The 21183-nt window shown below is 42.2% G+C and overlaps 1 protein-coding gene across 4 annotated transcripts in view; it reads left to right on the forward strand.

Moving 5' to 3' along the window:
- TJP2 (tight junction protein 2) overlaps positions 1 to 20136 on the forward strand; it is a 92879-nt gene extending 72743 nt beyond the window's left edge. For all 4 annotated transcript variants that reach the window (XM_083701918.1, XM_083701919.1, XM_083701917.1 and 1 more), the window contains 9 exons: positions 1251 to 1346; positions 1435 to 1514; positions 1669 to 1879; positions 8224 to 8324; positions 8901 to 9113; positions 9488 to 9598; positions 9923 to 10258; positions 10918 to 10997; positions 19295 to 20136. In XM_083701918.1, the coding sequence (XP_083558044.1) occupies positions 1251 to 1346; positions 1435 to 1514; positions 1669 to 1879; positions 8224 to 8324; positions 8901 to 9113; positions 9488 to 9598; positions 9923 to 10258; positions 10918 to 10997; positions 19295 to 19460 (1394 nt within the window). In that variant the 3' untranslated portion in view covers positions 19461 to 20136. The remainder of the gene's footprint in view (positions 1 to 1250; positions 1347 to 1434; positions 1515 to 1668; positions 1880 to 8223; positions 8325 to 8900; positions 9114 to 9487; positions 9599 to 9922; positions 10259 to 10917; positions 10998 to 19294) is intronic.
- Positions 20137 to 21183: the final 1047 nt, after the last annotated feature.

Genomic DNA, 21183 nt, shown 5'->3' on the forward strand with positions numbered 1-21183 from the left:
CATTTGTAAAAGACAGCTACAGCGATTTTTTCTGGCAACTTAAACAAATCAAGCCAACTGGCTTTATCTCTAGGCTAACTGCAAGTGGTAAAGTCTGTCTCTGGTCACAACCATGTTGTGGCCTGTCCAAAACATCACATTAAATTTGTTTAGATGAGTGGTTCCCCCCCCCTTCAGTAACCAGTTCCTCTGCATGCCCCTCCTGTGGGCTGCCAAATAATGGAATAGTCCACAATACAAAATATGGAAACACAAACTATACTAACGCACAGTGTGTTCATAATGTTTTGAGAAGTTAAAAAAAGACATGTAAGCATTTCAGACATTACAATTGAGCTTCTGTTGTGCTGCTGTTATAACTGTAATGTGTGAGTCAGTTTTCAAAGTCAGGCTGGCTCATTTGTAGATACACTTAGTAAATACTCAGGACAATGGACTCTCTCCATCAGTGCTGTTGTGCGCCCCCTTTTCTTGAACTGTGTTGTGAAAATGTATGCTTAATTTTTTCTCTAAGTGTAGCTTATCTGCTGTCATGCTAGTATTGCATTGGCTAGAATACAGTCCATTCTCATAGATAAGCGTGGATTATTGTATATGTTAGGATAATAAATAGGTATTTTCAAAAAAACAGGCTTTGAATGTTCTTTGTTGGAACAAAATAGTGATGATGCCCTTCAAATCTGAATAACTCTTTTCAAGAGACCTCTTTTCAATATCTCTTGTGGAAAGCTTAGCAAGGAGTGTGCCAACTTTATTCTGGTTAAATGTGAGTTAGCATCTCAGCATGACACACCTGTGACTGCACAAAAGTGTTAAGGGACATGTTATTTTAAAATAACATTTAAGAGACATGTAGGGATTGTTTCAACAAAAGCAAACACACTGAAGCAATAGCTGCTGAGATGTAGAGTTAATAATTATTTTGGACTGCGTTAGAACAGAACATTTGCTGTACTGACTCGTGTGAGAGATGTTTCACAGAGCCATATTGTGTGAAGGGTATCTGCAAGTAATTGTCTCTTAAGTGTGTCAGCTGCTGTTTGTTGGCCTCTGCCAATTTCCAGTGAAAGTATGTCTGAATTGTGAGGAACTTTTCCCTTTGTGAGGACAAAATGTCCTCACGTATTTTACAGATGATTATGATGATTGGATGATTTGGGGGATATTCATTTCTGTATTTTAGAGGGAACAGTTTTTTGTTTTGGTCATTATAAAATAGAAACTAGTCATATGCAGCTTTCTATTTTCAGCTGGTTTTAGGCGCCCTGTGGTGATATTTGGTCCCATTGCAGACGTAGCAATGGAGAAACTTTGCAATGACTTGCCTGAGATGTATCATGCTGCCAGTAAGTCTTTCAGTGCTCCTCTCTTAACACAATCCTTCAGCATTTAGTGATCCACGGAAATGACGACATAGCTGTATTATTCTTGCAGAAACCGAGCCTAAAGATGCAGGCTCAGAGAAGTCCACCGGCGTTGTGCGTTTGAATACTGTGAGGCAAATCATTGAGCAGGTACACATATTCACTCCCCCCACCCACCCCTGGGCCGGTTCTCTTAGCTTTTTATCACGTTGGGAAGCCAAGTAGGAGATGCTGGGGATGGGGATGCTGTTATTTTGCTGTCCTTTTTGTACCTGTAACCTTCCTATTGCTGCACTTTTAACAGGATAAACATGCTCTATTGGATGTGACCCCAAAAGCCGTGGATCTGTTAAACTACACCCAGTGGTTCCCAATTGTAGTTTTTTTCAACCCAGATAGCAAGCAGGGTGTGAAAGTCATGAGGCAAAGGCTAATTTCCACCTCCAACAAGAGCGCACGGAAGTTGTATGACCAAGCAAATAAGCTGAAGAGGACCTGCTCGCATCTTTTCACAGGTAGGTGGAAATAGGTTGCTCGCTTCTTTGTTTGGTTTTCTTTGAAAGCATCTCTAGGTGCAGAGTGAATTTCACATGACAGCCCTTCTCAGTGCATGGAGCAAGTCTTATTTCAGTGGAGGTCGAGTAGGGATTATGTATTGGATGGTGTATGACCCATGCTTTTAAAATATGCTGGTCACTTAGTCCCATGCATGAAATATCTTTCTTGCTTTTTTCCTGTACTTCCTTTCATCACAGAATGAATGCAAGGATCTCAGCTAAAGCATCCATACAATAAGGTTTTTAGTTTAACTTCTCAACTTGCCCATGTCAGGCCTGGTCGTTGTCCTCTTCAGATCACCACACAAACGCTTCTTGTTCTTTTATAACTTTTTATTGCGTATTAACAAAACAATCTTATAAACGGTTCTTAAATATCATTCCTCAGAGTCACTTCTTTCAGATCCCTTCTGAGCTCTGCTTCTCCGTGACCAGCCACTCTCAAAATGGCGAAGGCGCCCTTCCCTTCGCTTTCCCACTCTTTTTCCTACCCTCCTGGCTAGAGCTGGCCTGTATCTCCCCTCCTCCCAATCTGAGCTAGAACTGAACCCTGGCCTTTCCTGGGAACAGCCGGTCCCTCCCTCTTGTTCCTCTTGCTCCCTTCTATTAGATTCACTGCTCTCCCTCCCCCCTTGGGGAATGCTTTCTCCCTCTGAGAAACTGGAAACGTCTAACTCTTCCCTGACATCACCCCCTCCCCTAAGCCCCCCTTCCTCCTCCTCCTCCTCGCTCTCCTCTGTTTCTGAAGGACCGAACCCTATGAACTCTTCTTCCTCGCTATCTGTCTCTTCAAAAATTTCTTGAAGATGCCAAAACAAAAAAAATTCCTTCCAGTAGCACCTTAAAGACCAACTAAGTTAGTTCTTGGTATGAGCTTTTGTGTGCATGCATACTTCTTCAGATACACATCTGAAGAAGTGTGCATGCACAAGAAAGCTCATACCAAGAACTAACTTAGTTGGTCTTTAAGGTGCTACTGGGAGGAATTTTTTTTGTTTTGACTATGGCAGACCAACACGGCTACCTATCTGTAACTTGAAGATGCCAGTTATGGGGTTTTGGCTTGTGGGGATATTTTCTATGAAATTCTCTCTGCAATTCTGGAACGTTTATTTTTTCTGCTGGTTCCCATGAGTTCTCAGACTCATCTAACCCTTTCCATGCAACCAAATACTGTAATTTCCTCCTACTTATTCTCGAGTCTAATATCTCTTCCACTTCGGTCTCCTCTTCCCCCATCATGCTGGGAAAAGGAGGTGGTTCCCTTGAAATTTGATACTTAATGCGCTGGTACAAACACTGACAATAAAGATCTATGAAATACAGGGTGTATTCTCATATTTTCAGGCAAATGAAGCTTGAAAGCAACTGGGTTAATTTGAGCCTTTACTTGGAAAGGTCCCAATCTCCTTGGTTCTAGCTTTTTACACCTCCCTCGTATTGGTTGTCCCTTGGTAGACAGCCATACCCAGCTCCCTACTTGGATTTCTTCCCCTGTCTGCAGCTCTCTTGTAAGCCTCTTTAGCTTCTTCCAAATCCTCTTTCAATATCTCATGAATGCACCTCAACTCCTCTATCATTTGTTCTGCTGCTGGTACTGCTAACTGCTCCTCTTGACCTGGGAATGCCCTTGGGTGCAAGCCATAGTTTGCCACAAATGGGGCTCTGCCCGTAGACACATGCATTGCATTATTATACGCAAACTCTGCTAGACTCAACTTCTCTAACCACCCGCTCTGCATAACACTGCAGATATTGTTGTAGTGTTGCATTCGTTCTTTCAGCTTCCCCATTGGTTTGCGGGTGTCCCGCTGACGTGAGGCTTAGCTCCACATCTAGTAACTGCATTAACCTCCTCCAAAATTGTGATGTAAATTGGGCCCCTCTATCTGAAATGATTTGTGATGGCATACCATGCAACCTAAAAATATTATCTAAAAACATATTTGCAGTTTCCTGCGCGGTCGGAATTTTGGCACATGGTATGAAATGCGCCATCTTGGTTAGCATGTCAACCACCACAAAGATCACTGTATGCCTATGCGATGATGGTAGATCCGTTATAAAATCCATAGACACCACATCCCAAGGCCTTCCCGGCGTGGGCATAGGTTGTAACAACCCTGCAGGAGCTGCTCTGGGTGCCTTGGCTCGTTGACATACTTCACAACCTCTTACATATTGCGTTACCTCCTCCCTCAACTTTGGCCACCAGAACTGCCGTGTGATCTGATACAGGGTCTTTTCTCTACCAGAATGTCCTGCAGTCGGGTTATCATGATGTTGCCTCAACACTTTACCTCTTAATTCACCTGCAGGTACATACAGCACCCCTCTCCTGTACAACAATCCACCTTTTTCCTTGAAACCTTCCTCTTCCCCTCTACCTTTTCTCAGTCCCTCCATTTTCTTTTGTGCAAACTCATCTGTTACTGTCAGTCGCTGGAATTCCCTGCCGTCCACTACTACGGCTGCACCCCCCCCCCACTGATCCGATCTCAGCATTTCTCGCAACTTGGGAGGTGCTTCTCCTTCCATATACTCAGGTTTGCGCGGTAGCGCGTCTGCACGAACGTTTTGATGCCCAGGTATGTACTCAATCCTAAAATTAAACCCAGCAAAAAACTCCGCCCACCTAATTTGCCTTTGGTTTAGCTGTCTAGCAGTTCTCCAATACACTAAATTCTTATGATCTGTTTGTACCACCACCTGATGTGACGCCCCTTCCAAAAAATGTCTCCACACTTTAAAGGCAGCATGCACAGCTAAAAGTTCCTTATCAAATATGGTGTAGTTTTGTTCTGATTGATTTAATTTTCTAGAGTAGAAGGCACAGGGTCTCCAGTCCCCTTCCTTGTCCTGTTGCAGCAGAATGGCCCCAATAGCCCTATCAGAGGCGTCAGTTTCTACCTTCATACGTTTACTTGGATCTAGGTGCATAAGATATTTTTCTGAAGCAAACACCGCCTTTAATTTGTCAAAGGCCTTCTGTGCTTCCTCAGACCATCTGAATGTCCCCTTGCCTCTTAGACAATCAGTCAGTGGTGTTGTGATTTTGGAGTAATTACCTATGAATTTACGATAGAAATTAGCAAATCCTAAAAACCTCTGTAGATCTTTCTTAGTTTTAGGTGCCTCCCATTCCACCACTGCCTGAACTTTACTGGTGTCCATGTATACCCCTTTGTGGGAAATGCAATATCTCAGGAACTCCACATTTTGTGTGTGGAACTTACACTTTTCTAACTTCACATATAACCTGTTGGTCCTCAATCTCTCTAACACCTGTGTGACATGTTTTACATGTTCTTCCATACTTTCACTATATATTAAGAGGTCATCTAAATAAGAGACACAGAACTGATCCAGTATACGTGCCAAGACGTGATTGATGAAGGTTTGAAATACCCCTGAGCCATTTTGCAAGCCAAAAGGCATTACCAAGAATTCAAATGCACCATACTTAGTACAAAAACTGGTTTTCCACTCATCCCCTTCTCTGACCCTTATCAGATTATATGCTCCTCGTAGATCAAGCTTGGTAAAGACTTTGGCTGACCTTACTCTCTCTAAGAGGTCATCTATACGTGGCAGTGGGCACACGCGAGGCTTCATTTGGCTGTTAAGGATTCTGAAGTCACATACTAATCTCGGTGCCCCTTCCTCTCCTTTCTTTTTGACAAAAAAGACGGGAGCACCCCCCGAGGCCGTGGACTCTCTAATAAAACCTCTCTGCAAATTCTTTTGCAGGAACTCCCTCAATGCTGCAGATTCTACTTCCGACATGGCATATATCTTGCTTGGTTGGAACTGTGCCCCAGGGACTAGATCTATCTTACAATCATAGGGCCTATGTGGTGGAAGTTTATCCACTTCTTTTTCACAAAAAACATCCCGATAAGCAATATATTATGATGGAATCTCACTTTCATTCCCCAGCAACTTCCCTTCTACCTCTGTTCCCATTACTTCCACTGAGATTTTTCCCTTTTGCCCCAAACAATGTGTCATACAATAGATCGAACCAAAAACCAAAGACCTTTGATGGCAGGCAATCACCGGATTATGACGATTGAGCCAACTCATGCCCAGCACCATCGGGCGCCCAGCTAGTTTGGTCACATGAAATGCCCTGGTCTCTGAGTGATTACCCATATCCATTCTCATTGGTGGAGTCTCGTAAGTCACTTCTCCTGAAAGTAGCGGTCTGCCGTCGATTGTTTTCACTCTTAGTGGGAAATTCAAAGGTAACAAAGCGATTTTGTGTTCCTGTACCAATTTCTGGTCTATGAAATCTGCTGACGCTCCTGAGTCTAACAGCGCCTCTACCTGGACCCTGTGTCCATTGGGTAGTTGTAGTTGCACCTTCACTGTTAGTCCTGGAATAGGTGGTTCAGCGTGAGAGCCTTCTATTGCTCCTCCACCCGGCTGCAAGCTCCCATTTCCAGCTGGGGACATTCGTTTCCCTGATGCAGTTCCTTCGGGCAATTGTCTTCTCCCATGTCTGCTCCAGATAGAGACTCCCATCCTTTACGATTGCGACATTGTCGTGCTAGATGCCCTGGTTTTCCACAGACAAAGCAACGCCTCGTGTCTCTTCCTCTCCCTGCATTTCCTCTTACCATGGAAGAGGTAGTAACTGGGAGGGGTCTGGCTGCCCCCAATTCCATGGGCTCTGGCCGCTCTTGTCCTGGCACGTTGCCCGCTCTGCTCTCTGTACTTTCGATAATATTGTTTTCCCGCCACCGTGGTCTCCATTGTTCCTTCTTTTCACTAGCCCTCCGTTCCACGCGTAGGCTCAATTGCAGGCACGTTCGGACCAGAGAGTCCAAGGAACTAGGTTCTGGCATTTGGGCCAATTGGTCTAAAATCTCATTATTCAGTCCTTCCCTAAAAAGGGCTGCACCTGTTGGGGAATTCAGATCCCATTTTAATTTCTGCACCAGCAAACTAAAGTTGGACCAATAAACTCCCACAGTGTCTTTTCCTTGTCTCATTCTCAGCAGCTGCCTAGCTGTGGTTATTTCATGCACAGGGTCTAAGAAAATCGCGTCTAGATACTGCAGAAAAATTTGTAGATTTCCTAGGGCGGCATCCCTCCGAGATATTAGGGGTATAACACAGTCCTTAGCCCTCCCTTCCCTGAAATTAATCACATAAGCAACCTTCTCTTGCTCAGATTGAAATTCTTCATCCTTTATCTCAATTATGAAAGAAATTTCTGTCTTGAAAGCCATGTATTCCGAGCTTTCCCCCTTGAAGCTACGTGGACGTATAGTAAATGTTTTACTCACTCTATCTCCACACGTCGCTTGCAGCATGGTTCTATGTTCTCCCAGTGCTGCTGATAGTACGTCGACTTGACTTTTTAACTGTAAGTTCTGTTGCCATAAGTCCTGTAATGTTAGCTGGAGCGCTGGGGTTTCTCCTTGCCCAACTGGCGCCTCAGCTCCCTCCATTTTGGCTTCTCCTTCTTACTTATAGTGAAGAGGCGCAGAGCAGAAGGTGTTCTGTCAGGCCTGGTCGTTGTCCTCTTCAGATCACCACACAAACGCTTCTTGTTCTTTTATAAAACGTTTTATTGCGTATTAACAAAACAATCTTATAAACGGTTCTTAAATATCATTCCTCAGAGTCACTTCTTTCAGATCCCTTCTGAGCTCTGCTTCTCCGTGACCAGCCACCCTCAAAATGGCGAAGGCGCCCTTCCCTTCGCTTTCCCGCCCTTTTTCCTACCCTCCTGGCTAGAGCTGGCCTGTATCTCCCCTCCTGAACCCTGGCCTTTCCTGGGAACAGCCGGTCCCTCCCTCTTGTTCCTCCTGTTCTCTTCTATTAGATTCACTGCTCTCCCTCCCCCCTTGGGGAATGCTTTCTCCCTCTGAGAAACTGGAAACGTCTAACTCTTCCCTGACAGCCCACCACATTAAATACATAACTGGTAGAATCTCTTGCTCCATCTTTCCAGTAGATAGCAGAATATACAATCATGTTTACAAAATATTTTAAAGATGCTATAAAAAACAGTTCCTTCTGAAATCAGGATAAGAAGCAATGGTTTGAGGTGATAGGAAAATAAAAAATAGTCTTGGCATTCTCATCAGTTAAAAGCAACAGCAGCAAAGCTTATTAATGATTTCTTCGGGAGTCTGGAATAACTATATAATCAGTGGAGAACATTAACACTATGGAGTGTTATATGGAGTGTTTCCATTGTTTTGAAAATGACTGAAGTAATATAGTGTCGTGTATGAGACTAATGCTTTGAAAATATAACCATTTTTTATTTTAAAAAATATCTGCAGCTACTATTGATCTAAATTCAGCCAATGATGGTTGGTATGGCAGCCTAAAAGATACTATTCAGCAACAACAAGGCGAAGCCGTGTGGGTCTCCGAAGGAAAGGTAGGTGGTCATAAGAATGTAGCAGCCCTTTTGGGTAAGGCCAGAATCTTGTTCTCACAGTGGCCAATCAGATGCCCATCGGAAGCTCATAAGCAGGGCCTGAGCACAAGAGCAGCCCTCTCCCCTCCTGTACCTCCCAGCAACAGGAATTCAGAAGGAGACTGCAACCAAGATTGCAGGCAGAGTACAGGCACCCCCCCCCACTTCTACACAATTGACTCTTCTGCACAATGTTTCATCGTGTTTTTAATATTCTGTTGGGAGCCGTCCAGAGTGGCTGGGGAAACCCAGCCAGATGGGCAGGGTATAAATAATAAAATTATTATTGTTGTTGTTGTTGTTATTATTATTATTAACTGGGGGGAAATGGCAAAAAACTTTGCCAGTGAGAATTGCAACCTAATGAAAACTTCCAGTATCTCATGTTGCTATTAGTAGTGAAAATAGAGTGCTATCATTGCTTTTAATGGTAGTCCCATCTATTGAAACTACTTTATACTGTGTCTTACTGTGTTACATAATGTGAGCCCTGATGTGACAAGGAGAGCATAACCTCTTCACAAAATCCCTTTACAGCTGGAAGGAATGGATGATGACCTGGAAGACCGTATGTCATACTTAACTGCGATGGGCGCTGACTATCTGAGCTGTGACAGCCGACTGGTTAGTGACATGGAAGACACCGATGGAGAAGGCGGGGCTTACACAGACAACGAGCTTGATGAGCCAATCAACGAGCCCAGAGTTTCCTCCATTAGTCGGTCCTCCGAGCCCGTGCAGCAAGAGGAGGTGAGAGATCCAGAAGAAGACTGCTGTTTTTCTCTCAGGGCATTAGGTGGTAAAACATTGACAACACATGCTCACTGAAGTGATGTGGGTGGGAAATTCAGTGGCATTTTGAGTTGTTGGTGTCTATTGTGTGCACTCCTATGTAGAAAGGAAGATGTTTTATTGCTCTAACAAGGGGGGGGTGTCCCTGCTTCAAATTACCTTGTGGTAAAATGACTGTACTGTACAAGAGCAGTACTGCTGGTGAATTATATTTAAAGGAAGAAAAAAACAGAAAACAAAACACTTTTCCCAGCAGTTGCAGACTGTAACTATGCCTCCCACAAGTCAATGCGTGACTGTATGCATAATGAGCTACTATTACTTGTCCATAGAGTTTAAGGAAATCCAGCCCAGAACCAAGAACTCAAATGAGAAGAGCTGGTAGCAGGGAAGTTCTGAGGGATCCCAGCCCACCTCCAGCATTCAAGCCTGAACCCCCAAAGGTAATTGGAGAGGAAGAGAACAACTAACTGGGGTCGAGTGTTGCATTTGCTAATAAGGGTTACTTACTGTATCTAAGAGCATTTTCCTCAGAAGGCCTCTCAACATTCCCTGCTTGATTCACAGCTCCACATTTTCATCTTAGCTAAACTTTTTCCCAGTGTGGTGCCTCAACTACCTGTTTTTCCTTAGCTCAAAATATCAGTAACCAGTTTAGGCTTTACAAACTATATTAACCAGTTTCTCATGGCTGATCATTTCCAGACCAAAACTGCTACTTCTATGTAAATACTAATGCTGTACTGGCTGTTGCCTTATGCTTTCAGGGTAAACTGCAAAACAGAGAAGATCCCTATGATATCCCTAAGAATTACGAAGCCAGAACAGGCAGCCCTAATGCTGCTAGCAGTGAAACTTATGGAGTACCAATGAAAGTGGCCCCTCCCCCAATAGCCATCAAACCTACTTTTGGGCGCCCCATATTGAAATCCTCTCAGCCACCTGTCCCATCAACGGAAGTGGAGGAGAAATCGGAGGAGGGGATAGAAGAACCAGGGAGCACACCAAAATCTGTGCTGGGGAAAGTTAAAATTTTTGAGAAAATGGACCACAAAGCAAGACTTCAACGAATGCAAGAACTACAAGAAGCACAAAATGCCAGGGTATGAAGTGAACCACAAACTGATTTTTTGCATTTGTGTCTGTTTTAGAAATTATTGCCACTCAAACTATTGAAACATCATAAAAACAGTGGATTAGATCTAGAGATCCTGTGAGCAGAGGATTGTACCCAATGCTAGTACATCACAGAGTAGACCTGTTGAAATTAATAGAAATGGCTATCTTCATTCATTTACTCTGAGAAGAAGTTAGTTGGCTACAAGCCACAGTTCCATTTGCAGAAAGAGTAATAGAGGTGATTTTGGCTGATTCCCCTTGACTATCTGCTATCTGCTATGGGGTTGAAGGACTCTCCAGAAGAGTGGAGCTGGAGATTGCTGAGGAGAAGGATGAACTGGAGCAAACGGCCTCTCCTTCTGTCAGCGGCAAACTCTAGAGCACAGCCACTTGTGGGAAGGCTAGGCTGATTCATTGGTAAAGAGAGAAATATTTTAATCTTTCCCAATAACAAGTAGGATTTTGAGTACTAGTAGCAGTGTACTAATAGCTTTATTCTCTGCTGCTTTGTATGCTTTTTGAATACTGTGACAATCTGTAAATTGGGGAAATGGAACTTGTTATCATGTCACAGTTACACTGGGTTTAGTCACCCATTAAGGGAAACTTCAAAATGTTTTGATTATACACTCTCCTTTTACAGGTGGAAATAGCTCAGAGACACCCAGACATTTATGCTGTCCCAATCAAGACACAAAAACCAGACTGGACCCAGGCTGCCAGGTAAAATGTTGCATGTTCAGGTATATGTTCAATATATCTCAAGCCAGTTCTTCATCATTACTAATCCCAAAGTGGATTACAATAAAATAATGGAATTATTTGTGAATATTACTGGCTTTGTGTCTTTGGGTTAGGGATTCAGTTATGATAGAGGTCTACAAGCTGGCAAAATTTACTTGCTGCCAAAAATAATAACTGATATACCGTATTTTTTGCACCATAGGACGCAGTTTTTCCGTCTTAAAGGAGGAAAGTCTGTGCGTCCTATGGAGCGAATGCAGGGGGGGAGGCAAGCAGGAAAAGCCCCCAGGAGCCACACACAAGCTTCATGCGGCTCTTGCGGGCTTTTCCCCAGGAGGGAGAAGGGACTGACGCGGTCAGTCAGTCCCTTCTCCCTCCTCTAGAAAAGCCTTGCGCAATCTCTGCAGCCGCGGGAGGCTACGCAAGGCTAAAGAGGAAGCCCGGCAGCGAGCACGATCCATCCCCTCGCTGCCCGGGCTTCCTCCTTAGCCTTGCGCCTCTCCAGTCGCGGGAGACTGCGCAAGGCTAAAGAAGCCAACTTTTAAAAAATATCTTTATCTCTACCTCTTTTCTTTTTTCGTCCTTTCTCCACCCCCTTCTTTTCCTCTGGATCAGTGTTATCATCTAGATTAACGTTTTAGTTTGGGGGGGGGATATTATAAAAAAGGAAACTTTGCAGCTTTTATTTTAGTATACAATAAAAACAGATTAAACAAAACACAAAAGAAGGAAAGAGCACAGAAGAAGAAGAGAAAAGGGAAAACCATTTACCAGAGGTAGATCTTAACCCTTGCCTCACCTGGGAGCTTCTCTGGGCACGAATTCCCTCGGCTTAAGTGAGGTGGGGGGAGAGTGGCAGGTAGGGGTGTACCTACCTAGACACTGAAGCCACATGTCTCTCCAATGAAAATTGGGAGTGGGCATTGTGTGAAGTGGCTGTGGATCTCCTGCCGAAGACGTGTAGGACTGTATAGAGTTGGGAGGGCCACCCAAGGGTCATCTAGCCCAGCCCCCTCACAATGTAGGAATCACAGCTAAAGAACGCCAGGCAGATGGTCCCCCAACCGCTGCTTAAAAGCCTCCAGTGGTGGAGACCCCCAACACCTTCCAAGGTCATAGAATTGCAGGGTTGGAAGGGAACCCCAGGGGTCATCTAGTCCAGCCCCGGTGGACAGCGGGCACGATCCATCCCGTTGCGCAAGGCTAAAGATGCTGCTTAAGGCTAAAGAGGAAGCCAAGGCAGTGAGCGGGATGGATCACTTCTTCTTTAGCTGCGCTGGAGAGGTTTAGCTCCTGGCTGGAGAGGTTGAGCGGCTATGGATCCCGCTCGCTGTCTTGGCTTCTTTGCTCTTTGGGGCTGGGGGGGGGGGGAATAATATTTTTTTCCCTTGATTTCCCCCTCTAAAAAGTAGGTGCGTCCTGTGGTGCGGTGCGTCCAATAGAGCGAAAAATACGGTACATTTACAAGTAACTAAGTTTATTACCTTTTCAGACTGCTCAGTGCCAGAATTGCTCTTTCCTATTGCTCATTGTGGTTCTGAATGGAATCCTGTCTGCATCCATCACCAGCCACTTGCCCGTACTTTAAAAGCTGCCCACAGCCCTTCCTCCATCTTAACTTGTTTCTTCTTATATTCTTGGCTGTGACCTCCTGCCCTTAGCCAACCAAAGATCTTCTGCTTCCTTAACTGGCTCCACCATTCCCCTTTGCTGTTCCCTAGACATGGAAGTACTCCCCCCGTGTTCATGGTGTCGCCACCACCCCTTTCTCTACATCCTTCCTCAAAACTCTTTTTTTCCTTCAATTTTTTAATTGATTTTCCACAAAATTTATAAACACACAAATAAACAAACAAACAAAAATCCTAACCTTATTAAAATTAATCTTATTAACATTGTTAAGCAATTTCCATGTATCCCCTTGCTTGAATTTCAGTGTATATCATTTTAACGGTTTTCCAAAAACAAAATTCTTATAAAATTAACTTAATCACTTAACATCTTTCTTTCTTTCTTTCCAATTTAGCATTAAACATATTATTTCATTGCATTACATATTTCACTCCTAAGCCTATCTGGTATTTGCAAACATTTCCAATTAAGTTAACTTAACATGTTTAACTACATAGTTTTAAATTTCGACCATTCTTGCTGATACTCCTCCTCCTTCTGATCGCGAACTATTCCAGTCAGGTCAGCCAGCTCCGAAAAGTCCATTATCTTCATCTGCTAATCTTCCACTGTTGATACTTCTTGTGCTTTCCAGTTCTTAGCTAATAAAATTCGAGCAGCAGTTGTGGCATACAAAAATAATTTAGCATGCCTGGTATTACAAGCCTGGTAGATGAAGGGAACGCAGTGGATGTAGCCTACCTTGATTTCAGCAAGGCATTTGACAAGGTGCCCCATGATATTCTTGTAAAGAAGCTGGTAAAATGTGGTCTTGACTATGCTACCACTCAGTGGATTTGTAACTGGCTGACTGACCGAACCCAAAGGGTGCTCATCAATGGTTCCTCTTCATCCTGGAGAAGAGTGACTAGTGGGGTGCCACAGGGTTCTGTCTTGGGCCCGGTCTTATTCAACATCTTTATCAACGACTTGGATGATTGACTCAAGAGCATGCTGATCAAATTTGCAGATGACACCAAACTGGGAGGGGTGGCTAACACCCCAGAGGACAGGATCACACTTCAAAACGACCTTGACAGATTAGAGAACTGGGCCAAAACAAACAAGATGAATTTTAACAGGGAGAAATGTAAAGTATTGCACTTGGGCAAAAAAATGAGAGGCACAAATACAAGATGGGTGACACCTGGCTTGAGAGCAGTACATGTGAAAAGGATCTAGGAGTCTTGGTTGACCACAAACTTGACATGAGCCAACAGTGTGACGCGGCAGCTAAAAAAGCCAATGCAATTCTGGGCTGCATCAATAGGAGTATAGCATCTAGATCAAGGGAAGTAATAGTGCCACTGTATTCTGCTCTGGTCAGACCTCACCTGGAGTACTGTGTCCAGTTCTGGGCACCACAGTTCAAGAAGGACACTGACAAACTGGAACGTGTCCAGAGGAGGGCAACCCAAATGGTCAAAGGCCTGGAAACGATGCCTTATGAGGAACGGCTAAGGGAGCTGGGCATGTTTAGCCTGGAGAAGAGGAGGTTAAGGGGTGATATGATAGCCATGTTCAAATATATAAAAGGATGTCACATAGAGGAGGGAGAAAGGTTGTTTTCTGCTGCTCCAGAGAAGCGGACATGGAGCAATGGATCCAAACTACAAGAAAGAAGATTCCACCTAAACATTAGGAAGAACTTCCTGACAGTAAGAGCTGTTCGACAGTGGAATTTGCTGCCAAGGAGTGTGGTGGAGTTTCCTTCTTTGGAGGTCTTTAAGCAGAAGCTTGACAACCATATGTCAGGAGTGCTCTGATGGTGTTTCCTGCTTGGCAGGGGGTTGGACTCGATGGCCCTTGTGGTCTCTTCTAACTGACCGAACCCATCTTTCTTGGGCAAGTCCAAACTTGTTATTCCAAGAAGAAAGGGCTCTGGTTTCTTAGTAAATGTATATTTCAACATTTTTTTCAATTCATTATAAATCTTTTCCCAGAGGTCTTTCACCTTGGTAAAAGGGTATGATAAAATGTACCCTCTTTTTCTTTACATTTCCAACAAAAATTATCACTGTTATGGTAAATCTTCGCTAGTTTTACCGGAGTCAAATACCATCTGTACACCATTTTCATTGTATTTTCCTTTAACACTGTACATGCAGTGAACTTGACCCCTTTCTTCCACAATCTTTACCAGTCTTCAAACATTAAATTATGTCCCACATCTATTGCCCAATCTATCATCACTGATTTGACTTGTTCATCCTTTGTATGCCACTCCAACAATAAATTATATATTTTAGACAAATTTTTAACTTTAGAATCCAACAACTCCATTTCCAACTTAGATTTTTCCAAAGCAAAACCATTTTTCTTGCCTACTTTGTACAATTCATTAATCTGGTGGTAATGTAACCAATTTATATTATCTTTTACTTGATCAAATGGTTTTAGTTTATAACCTTCTTTATCCTCCAATAACAAATCTGAGTATCTCAACCACTTGATGTCCATATTTAACTTTTTCTGGGCCTTCGCCTCCATTGGTGAAAGCCATCTGGGTGTCTTCCTTTCTAAGAGATCTTTATATTTTATCCATACATTATATAGAATTCCTAATTACATGATTTTTAAATGCATTATGGGCCCTTACTTTATCATACCATAAATATGCATGCCATCCAAATACATTGTCAAATCCCTCTAAGTCTAAAACATCAGTATCTTCCAATTGTATCCATTCTTTAATCCAGCAGAGAGCTGCTGCTTCAAAGTAATTTTTTAGATCTGGCAGGGAGAATCCCCCTCTTTCCTTAGAGTCTGTAAGTAGTTTGTATTTAATTCTGGGTGTGTCCCCCCCCCCCCCCCCCGCCGGTAGATAAATCTAGATAAAGCTTTCTGCCATTCTTTAAAACATTTCACATTGTCAATAATTGGGAGGGCTTGAAACAGAAAAAGCATCTTTGGCAATACATTCATCTTAACCACTGAAATCCGGCCCATTAATGACAATTTTAAATTTGACCATATCTCTAAATCTCTATTAACTTCATTCCATAGTTTCTCATAGTTATCTTTATATAAATTCAGATTTTTCCCAGACAGATTCACACCCAGATACTTAACTTTTTTCACAAAATCTAGGCCCGTCTTTTCTTGTAGTAGTTTTCTTTCCTCATGGTCCAGATTTTTCTCTAACACTTTGGTTTTGCTCTTATTTAACTTGAATCCTGCTACCTGCCCATATTATTGTATCAACTCCAGTGCTTTTACTGCACTGGAGTCTGGATCTTGTAATGTCAGTACTAGATCATCAGCAAAGGCTTTTAATTTATATTGTTTGGATCCTACTGTAATACCTTTGATTTGTTCATCTTTTCTAATCATACTTAGCAAGACCTCTAGGACTGAAATAAACAGCAGAGGGGAAAGTGGGCACCCTTGCCTGGTTCCCTTCTCAATTCTAATTTCCTCCGAGATCACATTATTTACAATAATTTTAGCTTTTTGTTCTTGATAGATTGCTTTAATACCATTTTAAAAATCTTGACCAACCCCCATACTCTCAAAATTATATAGCATAAATCTCCAAGATACATTGTCAAAGGCCTTCTCTGCGTCAATAAACATTAACATTGCTTTACAAATCTTTCTTGCTTCTAATTTTTCCAAAATATCCGCAACAGTATTCCTAATATTCCTAATATTGTCTTTCATATGTCTTCCAGGCAGAAATCCTGCCTGGCCCTTGTGGATATATTTAGATAAAACCTTCTTTAGCCTGTTAGCCAATATATTTGCAAAAAAATTATAATCCACATTGAGTAGGGAGATTGGTTTTTAAGATTGGATCTATCTTGACCCTGTTTAGGAATCAGAGTAATATACGCTTCCTTCCAGGTTTCAGGTGCTTTGCCCCCTCACAGAATTAAATTGGTTACTTCTACCAGTGGTTGAATAAGCCAATCTTTCAATGTCTTATAGTATTTTGCTGATAGACCATCAGGTCCCGTTGTCTTGCCAAGTTGCACTGAAATTATTGCCTCTAAGCATCTTCTCTTTATCTTTCAATTGCTCCATAATTTTATCTTTTCTCTCATTCTGTGACTTTCTCCTGATGAAATTTTGCTGTTTCAGAAATCCTCTCATCACTGCTTTGCTGGCATCCCAAATAACCCTAGTTTCCGTTCCCTGATTCATATTAAGTTCAAAATAATCTTTTAGGGTTTTTGGGCTTTATTCACAATTGAAGTACTTCTCAACAAATCATCATTCATTCTCCATCTGAAGGAACCCTCTACAAACATTTTCAGGTCCATAAAAACTGCATTATGATCGGAGCAAGTTTTAGGGGAAATTTCCATTTTCAATACTTTAGAAACCAAGTCTCTGGATCGATTCTCAAAAATGATTGGTTTGCATCTGAGAAAAAAGTGAAGTCTTTTTCAGTTGGATTTCTAACTCTCCATATGTCTGACAAATCAAATTTGTCACATTATATTAAAAAAAAGTCTTAGGTAATCTGCCAGTATTCAAATTCTTTTGTCTCTGAGTCCTATCCATCAAAGTAGATGCAACTCCATTCAAGTCTCCCATTAAAAATAATTTATAATCCAAGTGTTCCAAAATACTTGTTTCCAAGTTCTTAAAGAATTCTGCTTTGTCATCATTAGGTGTGTAGATTCCTAGTAACAAATATTTTTCGCCTTATGCTATAATTTCCACTGCTATGTATCTTCCCTCCTCATCTTTAAAAATCAATTTTTGATTCCATTTTTCCTTTATATAAAAAAGGTAAAGGTACCCCTGCCCGTACGGGCCAGAAAAATTTTAATAAATAAAAGACTTGGACAAGAATTCATTTCCTCGGACAAAGTGAAAAAAAGAGGAGTGGTGTTTTTTTTAAATAAAAAACCCACTCCTCTTTTTTTCACTTTGTCCGAGGAAATGAATTCTTGTCCAAGTCTTTTATTTATTAAAATTTTTCTATGTAATCTCATGATATGGGTTTCCTATAAACAAATTGCATCCAAATTCTGTTTTTCCAATACATGAAAAACCTGTCTCCTTTTCTGAAGTGAATTTAAACCATTGATGTTCCAATAATAGATTCTCAAAGCCATGATTAAAAACAGGCTGAGAAAATTCTTAAATGTTTTTTGACATTTAAAATCAGTTCTGAAGAAAGAAGACACTTTTTCCCCAGTTTAGAATGTTTCAGGGCAGCCACAGGATACAAAGTAACAAAGTCAGTAGGAATGGAGATTAAATGTTTCTTCTTCCATTGAGATTAAATGTTTCCTCCCAGAAGGTCTGTTGCCAAATGAAGGAGCCCAATTGTTGTTTAACACAGTCTTGCAGGGATTGTAGGCTTTTAAATCTTTTTTCCCCCTCTTCCCCCTACTTCAAAGCGCTGGGGCTCTTTTAGCCGAAAGAGCTCCCGACTGCCATTACCGTGCCATCCCTCTTTTGATTAATGTTGACTTTGGCCAGTAGCAGAGCTTGAGGTAGAGCAGAGCCACAGAGCCTCCCTCTCAAGACTGGGGTCACTGCTGCTCACCTGAACAGTGGTGGTGGTGGAAGGTGGAGGCCATTTGACACAGATGCACTGACGGGAACCATGCAGTGGTGAGGCTTCTCCTACTCATTCAGTTGTGTGGTATTAACCCAGTCCCAGTCCCATGTAGGGAAGCTGCAACAAAGCTGAAATAAAGAGGGTGGCTTATCAGCTCTACCACAACTGTGTAACACTGTAAAATGTCATGCACACAGAAGGACTAAATAAATAAGTAACACAACACAACAGTATGTTACCTTAACTAATTTTAATACTGATAACTCCAGAGGAAAAAAGATTCTGATAGTATGACAGAGAAAGAAGAGGACGGCTGGACTGACTGTTGTTCACAGTAACCGAAATGTACAAGTTGACACATGCACAACGGCAGTCCTTTGCACACTGCTCTGGAAGCTTTGTTGAACACAGTGGGTCATTATTTCTGCATAGGATTGGGCTGTATATTTGCAGAGACCTAAAGGAGTGGGGGTATATGAAATGCTGAATTGTTTCTTAGTCAACACTGATTTAATGTTTGCAACCCGAAAGCTATTCCCTGTGCAAGTAGTAATGGCTTCAAGCTGTTGTCCAGGGCAACTGCCTGGATTCATGTTTGCCCCGTGGCAGCAGTCCTGGGCAAGGCTGCCTGCTCCATTGGGCAGGACAGAGCAGCTCAGCTCAAGGAGTAGATTTAGGAGTCCTGTGAAATGGCAGTGAATGGTCAACCACTTACGACTGCTTATGGACTGCTGATACAAAACAAATAATGTAAACAGTTAGCCTTTTTTTGTCACAATGGGATGTTGGATTGACTCTTAATTTTCCTCCTCATGTGCCAAAAGGTAAATGGGGCCCTGGCAGGCACCTGCTGGTCAGGTTCCAATTTTTGCAGTAGGGAACTTTTAAACAGAACTGTTATTTGTGCAAAGCACAACGATGTGGAAGAGCACCATGCCAGCATTTTATATGGTGGGGATAAAGCTTGAAAAGAGCCTTGGAAGTAGTCATAAGACTGCTTTTAAACTGGTTATAGAGCTGCTTGAGACACTCTCTTTCTGAGCACCAGCTGTATCTAAATTCACATAATGTGCTTTGATGTTAGTTCCAGACCTCCAGAGCCGCAGAAAGCAGCAGGTAGACCTTACCTAGAAAAGCAAGGAAGTTACGGCAGTGATGCAGAAGAGGAGGACTATCGACGACAGCTAGCGGACAATTCTAAACGTGGATACTATGGACAAGCAGCTCGATACAGGGATACAGAATTATAGATTTCTTGGCTACCAGAACCATTGTATTGGGACACACCTGCATGGCCAAACTGAAGCCCTGGTAACTTTCAAAAAGTATATGTATATTTGGAGCTACTGATGAACTCAAGATGTATCTGCACACTGGAATGGCCAATATAAGTATTGGAGGGAGTGAATCACTGTTGCCTGAACGCTGTGGCCTATTTTATAAAAGGACCAAAAATTTATTTTTAATATTTGCATTAATTCCTGGCATTTATCTCTTTTTAACTCACTCTCTTCTTTATTTACATTGCCTTTTTAACTATTGTTTTAATTATTGTGACATTATGGAAGCATGATGAAAAACAGTTTTAATGCAAGAAAAACAAAAAAGTGCCTTTCTAACAAAAACTGTCCTGAGCTGATCTCTGACATCTGATGCTTCTGCAAAGCCATCGTGTTTCTGTTGCCTAACTTTGTACGTTTCATGGCTAACATTTTCCCTTTGGATGTTATTTTTCTACTTTAAATAGATCAGCATAAAAATTTTCATAAGCAATTGCTGTACATACGAAAAGGTAACTTTGTTGGCTGCCTGCCACAAGGCAAGGATGCCCCAAAACTGAGAAAATTATGTAGAAAATAAATCAGATGATCTGTGTCTTAAACCTTTTTGTGAGTCATGAAATAATAAAGGGATATATTCTACAAACAGTTGCCTTTTTCCTTTCAAATTTCAAATTAAATATTTTAATAATGCCTTGAATATTGAGTTGTTTATTAATATCAGATGTTTGAATGGAATGAAGTCATTATTGAAGATATTCCTTATTTTGTTTTTTGTCTACAAAGCTTACTTTTTCATTATTTAGAGGTCTTGCAGAAGAATGTTAGGAAATTAAAAGTTGGCCTCTTCAAGTGGTGCAGTCCATGAGCAAGGGAAATACAAAGAGATCACAGTGGTGGTGTAATACCCATTTTTGTGCCAATCCCATCCATGCTATTACGGACAGTGTATTTCCTCTTGAACCTGTGTGCATCCTCCACAGTTCGGAAATGCTTTTCAGACAGAGTCAACTCTGCACCTGGACAAGAGTGTGTTTTGGGGGGAGTATCTGTGCCTTTTGAAGAACTGTTGCAGCTGGAATGCTGTGAGGAGACAGGCAGGAGTTGGGGAATCTTTAGCCCTCTTGAGTGCAGGCAATCTGTGCTACTCTGTGGGGCTCTGTAAGGGAAAGCCATAGATCTGGCCTGTCAGCCACCTTGTTTTTTAAAGGATGCAAGTGAGATCTGCAAGAAAACATTGCACTATATCTATTCCCTAAGGGAAGTGCTTGTGTTCATAACTGAAAAACTGGCAAAAGAGTTCAGGCTTCTGGTGAGGTGGGAAAGGGATAACAAAAAGCCTCCCCCCAGACTGCTGGGGGGCATCTGGCTGAGGCATAGGACTCCCGGACAGCTAGTGCAGGCTGATCAGACTAGCTGGGGGAGGGGAGGTGACTGTTCCCCATTGTCATAGGTAGATGACTCCTTGGTGAAATTTGGGTTGGCTGCAGAAACACAGCCGAGGCGGAGAAATTTTGGAGAAAATACAAAAAACAGGAGGTGCGAAGCCTTTGCCAGCGGGAGAGGGAGGAGGAATATCTGAGGATAAAGAGGGAAAATGAGGAAGAAGAAAAGGAACAAGACTCATAATTAGATATAATAAAAAATTAATAAATTAGAATGGTGAACTTAAAAATATTAACATGGAATGTAA

Source organism: Podarcis gaigeae, assembly GCF_964106915.1.
Source record: "Podarcis gaigeae genome assembly, chromosome: 11".
Classification (NCBI taxonomy): Eukaryota; Metazoa; Chordata; class Lepidosauria; order Squamata; family Lacertidae; genus Podarcis; species Podarcis gaigeae.